The 21,461-nt window shown below is 42.2% G+C and overlaps 1 protein-coding gene across 3 annotated transcripts; it reads right to left on the bottom strand.

Annotated features, from left to right (window-relative positions):
- Positions 1 to 5,180: 5,180 nt before the first annotated feature.
- Positions 5,181 to 21,320, bottom strand: REXO5 (RNA exonuclease 5). Of its 3 annotated transcripts, XM_013950961.2 has the most exons (19): positions 21,098 to 21,320; positions 19,169 to 19,290; positions 18,140 to 18,266; positions 17,175 to 17,262; positions 15,894 to 16,043; positions 15,638 to 15,726; positions 14,697 to 14,812; positions 13,718 to 13,856; positions 13,043 to 13,137; positions 12,086 to 12,188; positions 11,332 to 11,468; positions 10,908 to 11,016; positions 10,440 to 10,550; positions 10,175 to 10,312; positions 9,539 to 9,631; positions 8,829 to 9,048; positions 8,118 to 8,311; positions 7,440 to 7,549; positions 5,181 to 5,398 (listed from the first exon to the last, which is right to left on the bottom strand). In XM_013950961.2, exons 1-19 carry the CDS (start codon positions 21,230 to 21,232, stop codon positions 5,329 to 5,331), a joined length of 2,346 nt encoding a protein of 781 aa, XP_013806415.2. In that variant the 5' UTR covers positions 21,233 to 21,320; the 3' UTR covers positions 5,181 to 5,328. The 3 variants fall into 3 exon arrangements, with proteins under 3 accessions (XP_013806415.2, XP_067162167.1, XP_067162168.1); XM_067306066.1 differs by lacking the exons at positions 11,332 to 11,468; positions 12,086 to 12,188; XM_067306067.1 differs by lacking the exons at positions 17,175 to 17,262; positions 18,140 to 18,266; positions 19,169 to 19,290; positions 21,098 to 21,320 and adding an exon at positions 16,529 to 16,586.
- Positions 21,321 to 21,461: the final 141 nt, after the last annotated feature.

The following is a 21,461-nucleotide window of genomic DNA, read 5'->3' as shown; positions in this document are numbered from 1 at the left end:
CGCTCACTAACGACTGTAGTGTTTGCATGGCGCCGTCCACACCAGTATCTTCCTTACTGCTCTGAGCCTTGCTTCCAACGAGGCAGCAAAGTTAAAGCAGCGCCAGGTATTAAGAGCCGCCTCAGCTGGGATGGGATTTGTTGGCTGGGGCTGTATCGTCCCTGTTCGTTGGCAGAGAGCAGCTGTCGTAGGCTTGGGGGTCCTGCAGCCTCGGGTGCTGCAGTGCGGTCCTTTCTTAGAAAATCCTATATAAATTGCGTACCAAATTCTGCCCTTGAGCTCGCTCTGCTCAAAATGTGTGCATGTGAATTTAGGCTTTCGTATTAAAATGGGAGATGCTTAACCTGGAAGTCCAAGTTCTTCAGGGTAGCATCTCAGTATACCGCAAAAGACAAGCACTGAGAGAACTTTCAAATTAATAGTGAAAGCTCAGTGTCTGCTCAAATTTTACTGTGTGCAAATGCAAACACCAGTGTTAAGTTTTCTCTCTGGACTACTGAAGATTGAATCTTTGGATTTGTATTGTCAACTGAAGTAAAATACCTGAGATTGTAAGCCAGAAGGCTGTAACTCCTTCACCATGAAGTACGTAGGTATCTCTACCTCTTGTTCTTAGACTTGAATAGTTTAAGGTTACTATCCTTTTCTTCCAGGATTTTATGCCTGGATGAGTAATTTATTTTTTTAATTGAGCCCAGTTAAGTATTATCTATTTGTGTACTCTGGTATGCTGCGTTTAATCTGCATGCAGTCGACCCTTTGAAAGGGAGCCAAGCTGAACTGCAGACAGAAGCCTAGCTCCTCCAGGTGCTAGTTTTGGAGCGCAGCAGAGTCGCCGGCGGCTCGGGGCCTTCCTCAGCAGGCGTTTGCCTCCCTGCCTGGGCGCCTGTACTGACGGCAGAGCAAGCCATCAGCCTTTCCGTTTGCCCTTGAAAAGCTTTCGGACCCCACTTGATGTAGTGCCATGAGTGTGTTTTTCTTCTGATGAAAAATACTGTGTTTGCTGCATGTTGGGCTGTACCCGTAACGCCCAGCGAAGCCGGGAGCTGCAGAAGTGTAAGGGCTGCCTGCATCCTTTTACTCCCTAAGGCCAATATCTTGGTCAGGATAGAGCCCTTACTCTCGGAGCAAAGCTGGAGAGCTCTGGAGTGTGTTGGAGATGCCCCGCTGGTTTCAATGCTCAGTTGCATTCACTGATGCATTTGGGTGGTATCTCTTTTTCATGCAACACATCTGTCTCCTTTCCTCTCCTCCCCCAAAGAAAAATACAACATGATTATTGTCATTATAAATCTGAAATAGATGCCACGCTGTAGCAAGTGTTGCTACAAGAATATTCTTCCAATTTTAGGGCTGCTTTAGAGGGTGTGAAGTCTTGCACTATTTGTCTTGCACATATTTCAAGGGAATGGCGGTGACTTAGGAGATGACAGGTAAAAGGAGCATGAATTTACTAGTCCTGCAAACAGCTTGCCTTAAATCACTGAAATTGCAGCAGTTCCTCACTACTATTGCAATCCTCAGTCCTTCTGTAGTTAGCTTCTAAAACATTAACAGGTTCTGGAGGTTTTACAACTTTGTTGTTGTTGTTTTATATATATGCTTCTATCTTTGTGTACTTGCACTCTACAGATAAGCCCTTTTTGGATAATGTCACTCTACACACGGACAGAAGCAACATTTATCCTCAATAAACGTTCTTGCTGTAACTTTTTTTCCTGTAAATTATATCTGGACTAAAGGTTGCCTACTGTTGAATGCGTGTGTTTACTTGAATGTTGCCATGCTTTGCGGTTACAGCTGCTGACTCTTGCTCTTCTCTGGGCCCGTGAGAGGGGTGATCGTGTGACCAGGGGTGGCAAATCTGCACAGAGCATCAGTGGTGTCCAAGGCTGGCTGCTGCTTTTTAGTCCCACATGTATTAACGTAGGAGGACGTCATAGCATAGTGCTTCGTATTTTGTTGTGACTTTTTAGTCACACTAAACATAGTTACCTTAAAAATATGTTTTCTTTCTTATCTGTAAGTTAAAATAGCCTTTTAAAAAGGAAACGGGCTGGCAGGAGTGGTTGTGCTGTTGTGAATTATCTCGAGTTTCAAGGGAAATGGATGTGACTTGCAGGATTAGGGTCTAACCCAGCAATTTGGGGGTTGGTACTGGCTGCTCTTGAGGGCATGAAACAACTGCGAGGCATTAGCAGGCTGCAGGGGGTAGACCTGGCAGCTCGAGAGAGCTACTTGATGCAGTTAGGCTTCTTGGCATACTTGCTTGTGGAGCTTGGGCCCCAATTTTGTCTTAAGTCACTCTTTATGGAAGGAATGTGTTTTGATAGTGCATCTTCTGTCAGAGAAGTAACTACTAACTAAGGAAATAATGAAAGCACAACTTTGTCTGGCTTTCATTGAATTATATGTGAATGCACCTAGCTGCTCAATCATCTCTCTAGTGCTTATGTATTGAGGGTAAATAGGATCAAATCTGCCATAAGTTAGTGTCAGGAGTCATTTTTGCCTTTTCGGACTTACCTAAGAGATATACCACATGTGATCCAATTTTTCTCGCTCTGGAAAACGATGAATGTATTGCTTGTCTTAGAGCAGAACCATGCTTCCTCTGGTAGACAGCACTAGCAGACGTGCTATGTCAAATGTAATGCTTGAAAATGGCTGGAGTAAATTCTGTTTCATGTAGGTTTTGGGTTTTTTTTTTTTTGTTTGTTTGTTTGTTTTTAGGGATGTGGCCAAATCAATTGAAACCAATTGAAATGATCTAGAGAAAAAGTGGGAGGAGTTCAAGATGCTGCATCTACTTCTGAGTCCCATTTGCTTTGTAGTTTTACAGTTAGTTACTTTCTTGTATCAAATTTTGCTCACCATTGTTGTCTGGAACAGAATGGAACCAGCGTATTATAGACTGTGCAATCATCTAATGCACAATGCAAATAGGCTGTAATAAGGAGGTTGTCTTTACCTGATAGCAATTCCGAGTGCAATGTTTTTTTGTTGAGTCCCTTTTGAAAGAAGAGCATTAAGTAAGTGCAGTCTGAGTTTTTCTTCTCTTACAAGCAAAGTATTGGTTTGTCCATTACTGACTCTTGTGGAATTTGTGCCAGATGTATATTAAATATTTTGGTGCTTTTTCTAATCCAATCTGCCATTCATTTACCTGTGAGATTATTGTACAAGTACTTCTGTATATTTAAATGATCAGACCCTTAAAGGCGAAAGGGGGAAAAAAAAAAAAAAAGACTTTAGTTACAATGTATCCTGACTGCTGTAGCTTTGTAAATGTTCCAAAGCCTCTGGATTTCCTGTATTCCAGTAAGGTTTGGGGGGGGAGGGAGGGGAACAGCTACAGAAATCCAATCCACTGGAAAGGGAATTTGCACGTTGTTCTGTGCGATACTGAACAAATGAGTAACATTTGTGGTGTTTACATAATGCACACTTTGGTGTTCACTTTTGTGTTGAAGCTTTGTACAAAATGTCTTATTTAAAGCTGAAGTCCTTTTTACATTTTCAATTAAAAAGGGAAAAAATTAATTATTTTTTCATGCCTATAAATAGGACTCTTGCCAATTTTGTCATCTCCAGAGTTTCTCAAGCAGGGATCCTAGATGCTTGCTAAATCCTGTGTAGTTCATGCAGGGAGGTGACTACATCATTTTACCACTGCATAAGATGAAAACTAGCTGGTTTTTTTTTCAACTGTGCAGTGCAAGTCTCTACAGCAAGGAGATGCTGGATGTGAGCAGTCTTAACAGGAGCGTTTTCTTACCGCGGGGTGAATGGGGAGGCCAGCGTGCTGTGCCCCTCCAGGGGCACTTTGCCGGCACCGCGTGCTCTGCGGTGCTCAGGTCAGCAGCGGGGCTGGCAGCGCTGCAGGAAGGGACTGGCTCCCTTTGAGTTTTTGTAGTAGTGCTGACATAGGTGTTGGTATGTTCGTCCCTGTGTGCGATAGCTACAACCTTAAGCTGTCAGGCTCACTTGGAGTGGATAAAATATCTTTCAAAAAAAAAAAAAAAAAAAAGAGCTTGGCCACATTTCTCTTGTCTAAAAGAGCTTTAATGTCAAGCATTTTAGAGGCATTAAATGCTAGCTATGAACAGCATGGATCTAAGCACTTACTACCAGTTCACTAATGCTGCTTCTGGACCAGTGCTACATTTGCCTTCATCGGCTTTGCCTTTCTTTGCCCGTTCCTCCATGCACCAATTCCTAACTTCTCCATAAACTGGTCTTTGCTAAAGAGCCCAGCAAAGTGAACTTGGGGTTGGAAGGTAGTAGGGGGGGGTGATAGTCTATCATCAGCTGTATTTTATCATTGCTGAAATAACTTTCAGCTTTATTTCGGCCTATTCTTAATTCAGATCAAGAAATCCTTAGTCTTCCCTTTTCCTGAGTTTTCAAACCTTGTAGCAAACAATTCTTTTTTTTTTTTTTTTTTTCAGTGCCCAAAGCTCTCCTAGGCATCCTTGTGTTTGGACAGTCACTTTGCTAATGCAAAAGGGGTGAGAGTGGCAATAGCTGCAAAGCGCAGGAGGTCTAAAGCCATCAGGCTGCAAAGCAGTAGTAGTAGTAGTGCACTGACTCTTACTGCAACTCAGCATTTCTAGCTCCCTGCTGAAAACATGATGATGTGTGAGGTTTGCCTAGACGTGCATTTTCCTTAAAATGGCCCTTGCCCCTCCCTCTGCAGTCGGAGTGTAACTTCTTTTTTTTGGGGGCGGGTGGAAAGGGGGGGTGGTCAGGGAGGGAGGAGAAAGTGGAGACTGTCCAAAAAGTGTGAATCACCAATTCCTCCATTCCATGGACTAAGTACAGTGCTTTCCCGGAAAGCAAGCAGCAACTCTGCTTCAACAGCTGGCACAGCACATTTCCAGAAATCCCCACAATTCCTGAGAACAGCTTTTAACCTCTGAGCAGCTGCTGCAGGTACTACACTAACTTGGCCTGCTGTTTTATGAGCTGCAATGTTTTAGTGAAGCCAACCCAGCTGGCATGTCAGGCTTTTGCATGAACCACTTGCTGAATTAAAGCTTTCAGGCCAGTATTGATAGGCTGCTTTGCAGCACTTCCCCTGCGTTGCCCCAGCCCTTCCTAAGCACTTGCCTAGCTCTCTGCCAGGGGACAGTGACACAGCAAGAAAGGGTTAATGGAAAAGGGTTTGTGCTTTAAGATGTTTTGAATAGCTTTTATTTTTAGACTTTATAAAAGATACAGAGTGAAAGCCTATTGTTCTTATGGTAAGAGCCCTTTACAAAGACATCAATATTTAAAGTAATTAAAAATATCATAACAAAAGACTTTGCTTAAAAACTTGGCAATTTAACAAGCACTCCTCTCTCCGTCATCTTTTATTCCCATCAGACCAAGGCCAGACTGTGATCCATGCATGCTGCAACATAAACAAGAGGAGTGTTATTTCTGGTCAGAGTAGTCTTGATGCGTATAAGCTAACTGGTCTAGTAGTGAGAGGCCTGCAACTCTCAGGGTCAGTAGGCTGAAAAAAAACCCTGCATTTTTTTTCCTCCTCCAATAACTATTTGCCATTCTTCTCAAACAAGAAACCTCCTATGAATTGTCAGGCCTCTGGAAAACAGTAATTCATGAACCTCACTTGGCAAGAAACTCTTCCAAGCCTGGGTTGGAGTGCCCTTCTTCCAAGCCACTAAACAGCCTGAGATGGGAGCCTAGTGTTTGAGGGCATCTAGTCTCCTCCGTTGGATGCAAACTCCTGAAACTGCCTATTCTGCTAATGGGCTGGATTCATGCACCTTACTGAAGCGAGACAACAGGCAAGTTTGCGCTAAGTGAGCCTAGTTGGAGATGGCACTTGAAGTAAATTTGGACCTGCTGAGGCCAGTGAATCTGTTCCAGAAGAAATATGACAGTATGTAACTCCACGGATACCTCCTGCCCAAACCTTTCTAGTGGAGCTCGCAGGTTAGTAAACAAAGCAAGGTGATAAATTGGTAGATAAGAGGCAAATGACTGTTCAGCAGTGAAAAGGCTGACTCAGTTACAGCTCAAACGCAGGCAGTTGCTGATCTAAGGACCATGCGCACTCCTAAACTCCCTGCAGAGGTTAGCCCTCAGTTCAGGCCTCCCTCGTGGCCAATTTAAACTAATGCTGTTAGTTGATGAAGAGCTTGTGCAAGAAACCATTTGCATGAGGTTAGATATACAATCAACTGTTTTCTGGTAAGCTGGAATAATAGCATACAAAATGAGATGGCAATTCCTTTGGCATGTGTGTAGGAGAAGCAGCTAAACAATCTTTACTTAAGGAAACAAGTTATTTAAAAATAATTATTATTTTTAAAAAGTTAGAAACTGAATTGTTAGAGCAGCGCATGCCAAGAGCAGTCCTTGGCATGCAACCTTGCTGAGTTGTTTATGACTGGCATTGAGCCTAAATGTACTTTGGCTTGGGAATACATCTCCTTTCTAGAGAGAGAGTATTTGGTCTAGAGGATAACACAGCATCATGATGCTTTTCCTCAAGAAGCTTTTCAACTAGGCAAGAAGAACCCGGCCTAGCTGCCTAACCGGGCAGAAGCGATGCTCCTGAGAGCAGCTCTGTCTCCCTGCTTCTATTTCAGCATAAAATACTTCTGTTTCTGCAAAGGAAGGGTCTCCCTTCTGTTGAAGAGAAACTGAAGAAAAGCAAGGGTAGAGGTGACCTATGTTTGACTGTCTGAACAGTGGCACAGTAAGAGAACAGAGTGAAGTCTGTTGAAATCAGTATGTACTCAGTAGCTAGGGCCTTGCCTGGGAAAGATTTAACCTTTCTGGTTAATTATTAAGCACTGAATGACTGTGGCAATTCAGGCCCCAGGGTTTGAAGTGCAGGAAGCCCACCTCATCTAGCAGCATCCCCGATACTAGCGCTGAAGCCCAACTCAACTCAGGGCACTGTCGCCTTGCAAAGGGCAGATAGTGGCCTGAGCTGCAGTGGTGAGGTAGTTTAAAAAAAAAAAAACCCCAAACAACAAAAAAATACAACAAACCAAACCAAAATATGGCTGCTGTGGAAACTTGGTTTAGTTCTCTTGGGCACATAAAACTTGCCTTGCTAGCAAAGCTGAACCAACTTCAGACTAGAGAAGAAACATCTGACAGGGATGGTAGGTGACCTTATAAGTACTATACTGCTAATTAACAGTATGTGCTTCAGCCTTGCTAATCTGGACCATCAGCTACACAAATGGTTTCAGCACTTGGTTCTGGCTCAGGCATGGCTTATGGACAGGATTTACTGTTCAGGTTTTATTGGCCTAACATGAAAGTCAGCCTGGTAAGTAGAACAGCTTCTTCAGGCCTTCTCACAGCTAATTTTCATTTCCTTGTGCAGGGTTTTAATTTTTCATAGATTAGGATAAAAATGTTTGGCAATGTATTTTCCTTGTCTCTTTGCAAAATAGGTGGCAAATTACCTGTTCACTCCAGGAAAGAGAACAACGCACAGGGTGTTATTCTGCAGACTTCTATAAAGCTTCCAGATATGCTGATCTAGCTTCTTCAGCTTTTTCCTTAGCTCCTGCTCCTGTGTAACAGAATATAAGCATTAAAATCCCCTATTCATCTGCGCTTATGGTGAGACTGACCCCATGGCACTGTCAGGGAGGAGAGCAGTGATTCTGTTTCTGGCTGTCACTTGGAAGCACAATGGTTCAGCCCTACTTAAATGGCACTGCCGCTTCCTCCAGTAAAAATGAGAACTGCAACTAGAGCTGTTCTTTCCTGTAGGACTACACAACTAGTCATTTCTCTCTGTGACGCCCATGCCCTTTGCTGCACCTGTGTATTGCTCTGCCTGCTCTCAAGTGGCAGGCTTCAGTTCTTGTGTGGCACCGCTTGCTGCCCCAAAGTAGCTATGCTGGCTCTCCAGGTTATACAGTGCCCCACAAATGCCACATTATCTTGCTTGATATTATGTCTTCAGACTGCTTTGCAGCCTCTTTGCTCCAGCACAAAGAGATCACCCTGCTACAGGCAGCTCTGCACCTAAGTCTGCTCAAAGTTATGACTTCTGGTTCCCAGAGTAGAACCCAGGTCAATGTCACTGACCTTCTCATTAACTACAGTAAAGATGAACTTAGCTTTAAACTCACAAGGTCAGATTGTTGCTCCTTTTTCTCACATAAGCTGTCTCCTCTTTGCTTCCCATTGTGGTGATCCATTTGCCAAATCCATCTCCAGAGGTGACCTGGAGCAAGAGCCTTCCTACTTCTTAGCCTGCTGCCCCTCATTGCCCATCCGTTTATAACTCCAAGGGCATCCACAGCACTTTCTGATTTCTGGAATTCTGCAAAACAAAAAGAAGGGGGAAAATGCTTTGCCAGTGATGTTGCTGCCCTTTTCCTTAGCATCTGTAGGGCAGGACTAAAGGTGTGGAAAAGGAGGGAGATGAGAAACTGAAATCACTGCAGTAAGGAGATCCTCAGCTTGCTACAGATGAGCATCAGAGCCATAGACATGCCAGTTAAATGCAACAGCATCCATCCAGTTGTTCATCCCTCACCTTTTTAAAGGTGACCACTTGTCAGTGAGTAGCTGCACAGTAGTTACCTCTCATTCTGGACTGGAGCCAATTTTGGAACTTTTCTAGATGAAGGGTTTTTTTTTAGCAGTTTTCTTTCTTTAAATATTTAGCTGTAAACTGCTCCTTAAAGCAACACACCATGTGCTTTCACTGGAGCATTTCCGATACTACCACTTTGTACACACCAAATTTCAGTTGCTCCTGCTGTGTCTGTGCAGGTCCCCAAAGGCTGCTGAACGAGCCTGAAGGAAATAAATGGGCTGCAGGCAAAGCTACTCACTGAGGAAACAGCAGTTCCTGTGCTTTCCACTCTGGAGATCCCTTGGCAGGAACAAAGCTTCTAGGTCTTTCAACTGGCTGAATTCTTCTTGCAAGTCTGTCTCTGTTAATGACTTCTTTAGACCCGCCACATAAATCACACCTTCATTTTCTATATCTAATTCTAGCTCCTTTATGAGAACATCACAGTCCAGCATCGTTCCAGTGACAGGTCTCTGAACCTGGAGTGGATCCAACAGGGATAAATGTTAGCATGTCAGCCTAAGCAGCTCTGTGTTTTGAGTTTCTATTTTCAATGATTTTTTTTCTCCTTACCAAAGCCTGGTTAGCTATTTTCCTTCTATTTAAAAATGTGATTAATGGAGGCTACCTTAGATTATTTATGAAAAATGAAGAAATCATGTTTGTAATACAGAACTACTACGTAACTATGAGCTCCTGCTATGTATATGGCATTTTAACACCCAGTTACTCAGCTCTTTCTTTTAAAGATGCAGCTGCCAGGTCAGAATTCCTGCTGGCAGGCAGAAAGAAAGAAAAGAGGGCTATAAACATGCCCTGTGTGCTAGTGGCCTAGGGAGATGGTAACAGCACAGCCAGCCAGGACCTAGTCCAAACACTGTGCTGCAAACAGAAGATGTTAAAGGAGGCATATCATATGCTATTCCTGTGCTTAGCCTAACTTAGGCTTTGGCTGTTTGCTTTGTTTACCTTAATGCAGCATCCTGCTACCTCAGCTCCATTCAGATTTTCCACAGCAAGTTGGGCAGCCTCCAGCATTTCGTACTGGATACAGACATAGGGCTTGAAACAGGATGACAGATAAGACACTTCAGGCTTTTCAAATACATTAGTCCTCCCTTTCTCAAGACAGATCTCAGTAAGGGTATTTTTTTAATATAGTTCCCAAACCTTTCTATATTCTATATGTAACACTCCATACACATTAGCTATTAGAAACAAGTTTTAATTAGCTCAGCAATTAATAACACCACTTTTGCCATTAAAGACCTTAGCACATCCGTTCTCCCTTAGGAGGGCCAGAAACTATCTATCTCAGATTCCCCAGTGCTCAGTTTAAAGTCCTCTCCCCTAAATGGTGGTGCTTTTTCAACAGCTCATGGTCACCCTATGGAACTAGCTTGAACAGTTATGCCGTACGAGCTGTGTTTATTTTTGTCATTGTGCAGAACAGCTTTTGTACACTGAAGCCTCATGGCTGGTAGCTGTGCTGCCAGAAAAAAACAGAATAAGTGGCATTTAAGTGTTTTGAATTCACATCTTTCCAAGATATTACTTGCGAATTCCCTGTGTGTCAGCAAGCTGAATGCTTTGCCTGGTCCTTACCTGGTATGTTTCTGTCACTACTGTAAGAGATCGGATTGGCCCACACCTCCCAAATTCCTTCTTCACAGACTTCAGGCAAAAGCTTTCATCAAAAGGACCTGCGTAAATTGTCAGCATGTCAGTCAGCTTGACTTTCACCTGCAAGAACACAAATCAGAGTAGGAACTTCACAAAGCAGAGGAACTAACTGCCTGTGCCTCCAAATACATAGTCTCTTTCCAAACTCAACAATGAAGAATATGCTCATTCAAAAAAAAAAAATTACCTTTTCACAAATTCCAGCAAGAAGGTGAGGTGCAACATACTCTGGATCCAAACTGAACTGAATGATACTGAAAGTGGACAGTGGAACATCTTTTAGGGCTCTCTGAAGAATCTGTAGGGAACAGCATATGCAAGGCTCAAAGGGGTGCAAAGCAGTGGTACAGCAAAGGATCAGAAACAAAGCTATCAAGCTTAATTCACAACTTTACTTTTCATTACTGTCCAAGGAAGCCCTCAGGCAGGAGTCACTTGGATTGAAAGTCTTCTTTAGTGAGTCATGAGAGGATGATACAGGATCAAAGCTTACTTCCAAAATGTTAAAATAGATTTAGCTAACACGGTATTACTATTGCTAAGATTACTGTCAGTCAGCTTTTTAAAATAGGAATCATTGCCCTCCCTGAACAAGAAGAACTTCTTTGAACTACTTTGATGCTTCCTTAGACCAACCCACTCTAAGTCCATTCACCTGTTTGTTTGAAGTGCTCAGGTTACTCTGACACAAGCCAGAAGAGTCTAGTTCCTGTCTGCCCAAAAGGAGGGGTTTTTGGCCAGTCATCTGCAAGCAGTCTAAAAAACTAGCAGACAAAAGAAAGCTATGAATCACACTACATATCAATGTAATAAGTCAAAAGCTTTCAAGAAGTTCCTGTCAGTGAAAAATGGTACAGTTCATTAGAGAAAATTTTAAAGAATACTCTTGTCCTCAACATCAAAAGAAGCCTAGAATACTCTGTGAAATCTAAGATACACCTTCTGAAAGTTTTTAATGGCTATTCTACAATTACCTATATTTCTCTGAAGATACCGATTGCTTCTGAAAACATAACACACTTTGATTTCACTGAGGAGTCAGCCAAAGGAAAAACATGCATATTTGGGAGTCTTATTACCATGGTTTGGATAAATGTGGAGGATCATTCAACTGTCTCTGGATCGTATTTTGTTGCAGCTGTAACGCAGATTTATTCTGTGATATCTCAGTCAGTCTTTCGGTTGTCAGAAGCATCTCCAAGTTTAGTTCTGCTACCTTGGGGAAGGAGGAAGATCAGTAGTTGTCTTTCATTATAGCTAATTGTTGCTATCCAAAAAGCATGCGCCTTCTCTATGAGTCACCTAGGCACATCATAGTAGAGAAACACGGGCATTTACTTCTCGCCTTATTCTTTCCTGATGTCATTTTTCAAGCATGCAGCACTCTCAGCATGAACCAGCAATTATCTCCAGAAAGTCCTCTCAGAAACCAGCAACACAGGAAAGAGACTCAGAAAACAAGCTGAATCCCTGACATGACATATAAGGTCCCCACTTCTTTCATTTGGCAAAACGGCAGGCAGTTCTGAGGGCTGGAAGTGTCCAAATCAGTCTTTGCTTCAGTGTTCCTCTTTGAGATCAGCAGCAACCCTGATTCATGCCAGTGTTTGAGTACTGAAACACTGGTAATGGTCCAGATTATTGAGATTACTGGTTATACGCTAAAAGTAAAAAGCTGCCAAAATTGAGGCCTATATCACAATTCCATTTTCTCTTTTAAATCGAAAAGAGGCTGGGCAGAAATGTTTTTTTCTTCATAAGTGCAACAACTTGCGTGCTCTGCTATTAAGGTCTTTTACAAAATGGACAGAAATCTTAATTAGATATAGCTACCTTTGCTGGTCCCTGCTCAATAAAGAACTGAGCCAATTCGAGTGCAGCTCTAGCATCTTCTGCAGGATCATGTCCAAGCTTCTGTTCACATTGGATCTCTTTCCTAGGGCATCAAAATTAGATGTACAGGGAGGTTATCTGTTTTCCCACACTGATGAACATCTTGTCTTTTCTAAACTGTGCCTTTTTTGGGCAAAATAGCTTTCCCCTCTTCAAGAAGGATTTCAATTCTGTGCAGCAGCATTCTTGTGATATACTCATATACTCCCAAAAGTTACTGCAAGAAATGTTTTTGCAATGTTGAGCAAAACACTGTTTACATGGTTTGACAGAAGCAGTGGTAATACATGGTACTTTGATGCACAACTATTTTTAATTTGACTTCTTCCTTGACCAATGACCCAACTCACAATTTGCACACAGACAGGGAGGCAAACTTCAACTCAGCAAAGTGTGGCACTGCAGAGTATTAACGTTCACCTTACGAATGGAGGGCACTGTATCACTAACACATACTATCCAATAGTAGCTAGTACACTGAGGAATACAATTAAGTCAGTATACCATACTTTCATACCTTAGCTTTTCTTTCTTGATAACTGCAATAAATCTCATTTGTGTGAGTCAGAGTGCCTTTGTTGCTTTACAATTCAACACACTGATAGTGCTACGGACTTGCAAAAAAGCTAGTTTTGTGGTTCAAGTACAAAACAAGGACTCAAATCTGGTTGTGTCACAGCATCCATTTGCCCAAAGACTAGCCAATTTATTACACTGCCTGATCTTTCAAGGAGGCAGTAAAGTCTTTCTTATCAGTCTGTTTGTACAGCCTTCTCCTTCCTTTTGAGTTTTACTGAAGAAAAAAAAAAATCTGATGCTACTGGTGGAAGAGCAGGACCCTTTGACTTCCAATGGCAGTTTCTAATACTTCCGATAACAATGCAGTAATAAACTTACCCTAAAACAGCTTTGGCTAGAAATTTTAGCTTAAATCTTCGACCTTCATTTCTGGCAAAAAGCAATGAAGTATCAATAACACTGGGGTGGATCATCTGGAGAAGAGAAACATCATGCATTTAATATAACAGCAGTCTCAGGGAACTGGGTAGTAGTTCCATGGCTATCTGTACTTCTGCCTTTTCATTTCAACTGGCAGTTTCTTACTGACAGATAACTGGTCCACAACAACGTAGCAGATAAGAATAATGAAACAGGCCAAAATCTCCTTCCTAACATTCTATCAGGAAGATCCAGACTGGGTTAGAAAGAGTAATTATAACTCAAGCATATTAGGTTTGTTAAATTAAATGTAGAAGGGACTTAACTTCTTCCCATGACAGAGCTATCAAAAGCACCCGGCTGAAGCAGAGAGGTAAATCTGCTGTTGCAACTACATCTATTTCTGGACAGACATTTCCCTTCCCCTTGGGTTCTGAACAACACCTTGCAAGTTTTACAGAGGTACAGGGAGTCCTTCTCTTTTAAATACTTACAGACATAAGGCTGTTCATAACAGAAAGCAATCCTTTGTTATCAACAAGTGCTTACTAATAAAACCAGGAATTGTTTGGGAGTTTTAGGTCTGAAATGAATATCGCAGGCTTGGGAAAAACGCTCTTAAAGCATACTCACTTGCAAGGCTTGAAGATCAGCATTTAAAGAATGACCCACCAATACTGCATCACGGGGAAGCATTTTTTTTAGTCTGGTTTGGATGTCTGCCAGTTTTGTTTTCACTGGAAGAAGAATTTTCCTTGTGATTCCTGAGAATCTTCAAAACAAAAGTTGGACAAGGCAAAAGCAACACATTAGCAACAGCACTTACTGGAGGACATTACAAGCAGGGCATGTAAAATATAAACTCTGTGTTACAGACTAATGACAGAATGTTATTTACTGCTTCCTACGTGAAACTATTCCAACATACTGCAGGGATATTAAACTGTTGTGCTACCATAGGTCTTTCTAAAGGTTGTTCTCAAGGATAACTTATTCTTAAATGATGCTGCTCTTAGCATCAGATGGCACAGGTAAGGAAACACTGCAAGGTTGATGTGAAAGGAGATGCTTCCAAGTAACCTGAAGGGATTGGCACTTTACCTCCAGGCTAACGTTGGACCAAACTTTGGAGAAGACATGGCTTGAGTTTTGCCTGCTTTTATTATGAAACTGAGCCCAACCCTAGAGCTGTGTGCAAGCTGATGAGCTGCTCTATTCATTTTTTACAGATGCGCAAACTTAGCTATGGAGCAGAGAGACCCAGGCTACAATCCCATATTCTTACTTATCCTGTAGCCTATTTTATAGCCAGCAGGGAAAGGGTAATCTGTGCTGTGTATCATTAACCCATCACACAACTTTTCCTGGAACACTTCAGAATGAAAAGGCTTCTGCCTAGACACAGGGGCACTAGGTAGCAGAAAAGTGCATGCATAATGTTAGTTATTCTAACCACATAGTAAGAACTGTATTGTTAACACTGAGTGAAATGGAGCAGACAACTGTGAAAGTGTACAAGCCAAAGCCCTCCGAAAGGTCCCATTTAACAGGCTTAATTTGAAGGGGTTGCAGATCTTAAAGACGAAGAGGTAAAAAGGTATATGCAGGTCACCTGGTGCGGTAGTTCACTATCCTGCTTTCCGGTTTGACTAGTTCATTCAAGAGGCACCGACCCTGTGCATCCACTAAAGAGACATGAGTGACTTCATTCCCTTTTGCTGTCAGGCACTGTCAGAGAGAAGCAGAGGCAGATGGTGAATCAGCATGATGCCTGCCACCCAAAAACCTTGGCTAACATCTGCTTTGGCTACAGCCAGCACCACTACTAAGGAGTTACTTAGAGACCTACCACTTGCAGCTAGCTGCTTAATACTGTAGCATGCTTCATTTTAACCCTTAGAGGCCCACCATAAGCACAGCAAACAAACAGGCAAGCGCATCACAGAGAAAGCCATTATGAAGAAGTGCCAGTTCCACAGAATCAGCTTATACTCTGCACTGTGCAGCGGACATCGAGAGCATCTTTTCTGGAGAAGCTGTGTAATTTAAAAGCAGAGCTTGGCTGTATCTTTAGTCACTCAAAGGTGATAACAATTCGGCATTTCTGCAAGGTCAAAACTATGCTAAGGGAGGGTTCTTCACCACAGCAAGCTGTGAGAAGAACTGTGATAGGTAAAGGAAAGGTGTGTGTGGTAGGGAGAAATCCTTCCCCTCCCAAACCTTGGGGAGGGCTAGGAAGAATTCCTCAGGAGGTTACTGCAGCATCAGGGACAGGCCTGGTGGATCTAGCTGCTGTTCTGAGAGTTGAGACAGAACCAAGTGCTCTGCTGCACTGCACGGGACAAAGGTAACATTTCTTTCTTGGCTTCAGAACTGCTTTCTGAGTCCTTCCCAAGGCTGCATTAGCACTGGTGCCACCAATGAAGAGACTGGCAGTGGTTATTAATGTGTTGGAGGTGGTTTAGCAAATACATGGGGTGCGTGGCTCACTGTAGAATAGCTAATAGATCAATTGCTTGACTATGCTCTGTAAGGCCACACATTTATTTTTACCATTTCACAATCAAGACCAAAGAGGGGGCTGCTGTCTGTCCTCTGCTGATCACACTCTGTGTGCATATAGTCCTCACACCCAGGGGAGCCTAGAATGAAAAGATACCTGTGATTAAGACCCCTCTCATATATAACTCATCACATATCTAGTAAGGCAGGCAGGCAGTAGAGATGACTTTGGGGTACAATGGACATATCTTACATGATCAAACATGCCACTAACTGTCAAAAATCTAAAAAACTCTCAAAAACTGACCTTTCATGGGATAATCATTTTTTTTCAGCTCTTCTAAAGTTAAAGTATAGCTAGTCAGGCCTTGTTTTTCTTCTCCGTATTTCTGGATAATAGGATCCCACTGCAGATTTGAGCTGTTAGGAATACATCGGCTGCTAGTGGAGGTTGAACCTGTAATACACATTTAGAAATCAGAATCATCTGTCAAGCTCAGATAGCAATCCCTACTTGCAGTCAGTTTTCTCCATTAGTATGTACACTAAGAGGCTGCACCTTTTCAAGGAAAACACTACCTGAAGCAATGAACTGTAACTCAGGATACCTAAATCTTACTCCCAGTCCAGCTACTATTAGCTGATCATGGGCAAGTCACATTACAAGTCTCTGTGCCATGTCCCTTTCAGTAACAGAGAGAACATACTTTCCTCACAAGCATGACAGCAAAATAGTCTCTTATTTTGTGAGCTGTAAAAGAAATTCTCTCTTTTTCTTTTTTAACCTTCTCTGTGAAATTCTTTCCCACAAATATTAGGAGCAAATGTGTTTTTAAATGTGGCTCACAAAGAAACAAACATTGAATTGACCCCAGAATCCACAGGTGTGTGAAGTTAAACCTTCAGGGATTCTCTGCAGTTTACACTAAAAGGAAAATATACCTGACATCTCAGATCTGTGACTGTGCAGTAGGTTTACAGTCCAGATGCTACAGGACTTTTCAACACAATGAAAGTAACAGCTGTTCATTCTCCCACTTAGGACTTGAATTCAATGTTCTTTGTGTTACACTTCTAAAGATTTCAGTGAAGTTCTCATTGCAGTCTCTTGCAGGTTTTGTACAAGCCTGTAGGATTACAATCACCTCTATAAAGAGTATAAAAATAGGAAACCAGTTGTCAACACACCTGTTCTTTACCTTGATTTGCTGCTCAGTATAACAAAGAAAATTAGTAACAAATGTGTAACTATCTAGCTTGAATCTATCTTAGATCTCTGTATCTTTTACTAGACACATCTTAGAATAAAATGATCATAAAATGGGTAAGGAAGCATCAGAATTTTGGATTAAATATGTTAAAAACCTTCCCTCTGCTTTTTGCATTTACTTGTGATAATAAGCCCAAGAGAGAGCAAATGAACTAGTTAGGGTAACTAGCCTCACTGTTTAAGCCATTATGTGTTCTTCTTTGTAAACAAGTTTACCATAGCAGCATGTTGGGATTGCACAATATGCATAGCCATTAAATTACTATTCAAAGTGAATCACTGTGGTTGAAAGAGATGATGCAAAACCAAGCAATATACCTTGTGCAGTGTTTTGAGGATTCAGGTTTGCTCCTTCTCCATACAGGTTGGCTAGGAAGTTAGCTGAAGAAGGTGGTAACGTGAATCTCTGAAAAAAGAGACACATTATAGGCTCTGAATTGTAACAAAAAAAATCAGGTAAAGTGCTGCAAATAATAGAGAGATGTCTCTTTATTCCTAAAACCATCCAAATTTGCAGAAGAAGGATGGAATTATAAGTAGTGGAAGTATGTTGTAGATTCTCTCAAGAGAAAAAAAAAAAGAAAACCCTGTTTTAATGGTATACACCACAGGTCTTTGTACTGAAGGATAGCTCTGCCTTGCCCAATATGATCAAGAAGGCTAATCTCAGACTTTCACTGACAGAAACTAAAGCAAGTTCCAAACTTTCCAGTTAATTTGTGATTTGCATTTGCTGCATTTGAGGGAGAATTCTCTAGAAGTCTCAATCAAAGTACATCTTTCTTCCTTCAGAAATGTTGGCTGTAACTCAGAAAATTAAAATAATTACAATAATATTATTTTTGGGAAATGGGAGAAACTTGACATAAAGTACAAATAGTAAAGGTGAGATTTCCAACTGGTGGGAATAGCACAACTACTGAAATTCTGCTCACTCACACTCAGAGTAAATTCCAAATCAACTGAGATAATTTTTAATCTCCTTGGCATCTTAAAGATGCAGAAAGCATTACAATCAGAGTGCTGAAACATGGATGTATAAATGTTTCACCTGCAAGGGCTTCAAAGACATAAGTCTCAAAAATCTCTGAATACCAAAGCTCTGGCCTTTGCTCTGAGCTGACGAAAGCTACCAGTAGATCCTCTCATTATCTTGCTTTGTGATTCAAAGATGGCCACTTCCTGTTGGTAAGGTAATAACTTCACTGCAGTGAATAAACCTTGGGACATGGCTTCATGACTGGAAGAAGTGTAGTAGGCAGCAATACAGTTTGGGGACTTACATGCCGGAACACTTTTCTGAGGTGTTTGAACTGTAAATAGAATTTGTAGAAATGGAGTTGGCTCATTTCATGCAGAACAATAACCACAACCCCAGCCAGGTGGCTTTGGTGATAAATATGGCACCAGCTGCAATGAAAAAAAAAAATCAAAGGAAAACAATTATCAAATACTCTTAAAAACAAACTTGGAGCCAGTCCAGCTTTCATGTCAGTCAATGGCAGAGTGCCAAATGACTTCAATGAGAAGGGGCTTTTATAGCTTATCTCAACCAGCCACATATTCCTGGAAGCAACAGAATATGGCAGACAGAGAGAGAATGAATTGTAGCTGAATTCTGCATCAGTAGCATTTCAAATCAAAACCTGCCTCATCTACATGCATCAGAATATGAATACACATAAATAAATTCAGCTGTAGTGATGCAGTCTAGTCAACAAAATTGATGAGTAAAATCGCTTTATCAAAATGGGAAGTTTAATAAAATCATTTTCCAATCAATATTAAAAATCTAAAGTGAGAACACTTTTGCCTCAAGTTTTCAGTTTTATTTCAAGCTTTGTTACATTTCACCATACTTTTCCCATCCAAGGTTATATACCCTTTATATACCCTCCTCAGTCTTTCCCTTCCATTGCTGAAAAGTTCAGGTTAAAAAAGGGCAAAGTGATTAAAACGCTTCTCCCAAAACACTCTATAAAGCGTTTCAATTACTTCTGACATAAAACATGTCATGTTAATATTTTTAACATGGTATTTCATTCCTCATAGTATGAAACTTTTGTTCCACAAAAAGCTGTTTAGTTTTTGACAACTGCATGAAACAAAATTATGAAATGGACGCATTTTTGGCAGCAGAGGAATCCTGGTTTCTGGCCAGGTCTAACAACAACTGTATCTATATAATACAGGTGGTCATTATGGCAACCGCGCTGCAAGGATTCCCAAACCAGCATGACTGTATGGCTTTACATAAGTTTTCACAGCCTGCAGGACAGGAGACACGATAGCTTCCCAAACATGTGTTATACCTGGGTTGTGTTGCATTGTGGCATTTTCCCAAAGCTGCGTACTTTAACAGCTCATACATCTGGTCATGGCTGATTTCACAGTCCTCACCAAACAGCGCTGCTGACAAGCGCGATGACTTTTCCTGTAAAAGGGAAATGTTAGTAAAGAAAGGTTTTATGTAATCATAGAAGTTCAAGGAAAATGAAGGGAATTATATGGTAAAACAGAACCATTTACTATTTAGGTACAATAAACTACATTTAAATTTTTCCTATCCTTATCGACAAAAGTTCCCTTTCAGATCACACTTTAATACTAAATTTACTAACTAATATTTCAGTAACCCAGCTGCCCTAATCTGAAAGATGTATTTAATAAGGACTAACATATGTAGAAATATGGGCTAGGGAGACTTAAGGTTACTTAATTTGCAAACATGGTGTTCTGCTCTCTCAACCGATTCGCCCACTTGTGCTGTAGAGCTCTGGGCATTTATACAAGGGCTATATGTAGCCTGTTTACTTCATTTGCATTATGTGATCTGTTTTGAGAGATAGGTTTGCTGACCCCTGCAGGAAAAAAAAAGTTTCAGTAAATTCTAAGGAAACTGTAGAAAGAAAGCATCAGATAGAAGAGATGGAGCGAAACTGTACCTCACAAGTCAACACAACCGTTCTTAGAGCCACATTTCTCAACTCATGAATTCTCCTAAAAGCTAATAGTAAGCAAACAAATGATTGTAGAGACCTCCATTTGCCATGTGGCCTGATCCAGTGGAGCTCCTACAATCTGCAAAAATTTTAAAGATAATCTTTGCTGTGTGATGGAAAGACATCATGGTGTGCAGGAAGAGAGAGCATAAAAAAAAAAAAACCCGAGTATCAAATCCCACAGGATAAAGAACCACCATAAGATGTTTTTTCCCCACCACGCTAATAAGCTCTGTGCCCATTAAGTTTGACAGAGCCTGCCCCAGTGGGATTGAGCTGGTTTAATTTTAAAGCTATTTGTCATTGAGCAAGAAAGCTAAACAGAGGTGACAACCCTTTAGGTTCAAGTGGTTAAGAATCACCTGCTAATAATAATTATTAGTCCTTCACCTCTCATACTATGTTAGGCAAATAAGTAATGCCACCATTGTTTTCAATGCAGCCTAATTAGAGATTTGCAAAATAACCAGCAAAAATTTCTTTTCATCACGCAAAGGCTACTTGGCAACCACAGGAATTTCAGTTTCTAATCTGGTACAAACCAGCCACATCTCACAGTTCAGACATGCTTACTCTTCTCCCATACTGGGCACTGAATTAATTTTAACTTGGGTGACTAACATGTTACCATGAGCTTGAAACTTTGGGTTCACAGAATCACAAAATGGTTGGGGTGGGAAGGGACCTCTGGAGATCAGCCAGTCCATCTGCCCTGCTCAAGCAGGGTCACCTAGAGCACATTGCCCAGGACCCTGCCCAGGCGGCTTTTGAATATCTCCGAGGAAGGAGGCTCCACAACCTCTCTGGGCAGGCTGTGCCAGGGCTCCGTCACTCTCGCAGCAAAGAAGTTTTTCCTTGTGTTCAGATGGACCTTCCTGTGCTGACTCGTGTCAAGTGTGAAGTAACCAGACACAACTCTGCTCCCAAGATCTACTTTCTATAGGGCAAGTGATGTTGGAGAGTTTATTTTTTAACAAAATTCCTTAAATATAAATGACTAATACTTCAAATGAGTTCATTTTCCACATTTTTTTTGCAGTAGAAACAGTGCTAGTACCTATCTTTAGTCTAACCTCTAGTTAGAGGGAAGAAAAACAGGCCTTTGCTGTTTCCAGCATCCCAATAAGTAACGCGATAAGCCTGCTGAGCAGGTGTCGGACACAACACAGGGCTACACGAGCCCAACGGACCCCTCACGGTGCACGTGCAAAGCCAAAAAAGTTCTGACGTCGTTTTCACCTTTGGCTTGGGCCCATGGGGGCAGACACCGCCATCCCCCAGCCTCCTCTTCTTCCTGGCTCCCCGCGGCTCCTCCCCGTCTTCGCCGCCGCCGCGGGGCCTCTTGCAGCCGTTCACGCAGACGCCCTTCGCCATGGCGCGCCGCCGCCCCGGCCCCGGGCCCGGGCCCTGCTCTGAGGCCGCCGGGCTCGGTCCCTCCGCCGCCGCCGCACCGCCGGGGCACGCGCCGTCTCGGCCCGCGACTACCTGCGCCTGACGCCGGCGGGCGCGGCCTCCCTCCGCACGGCAGCGAGCGCGCGCCGGCACCCCGCGCGCGCAGGCCAGAGCAGCCGATCCGCCGAGCGGGCGGATTGGGGGCGGGGCC

This window comes from Apteryx mantelli, chromosome 16 (genome assembly GCF_036417845.1).
Source record: "Apteryx mantelli isolate bAptMan1 chromosome 16, bAptMan1.hap1, whole genome shotgun sequence".
NCBI lineage: Eukaryota > Metazoa > Chordata > Aves > Apterygiformes > Apterygidae > Apteryx > Apteryx mantelli.
This window is presented reverse-complemented; position numbering and strand designations above follow the sequence as displayed.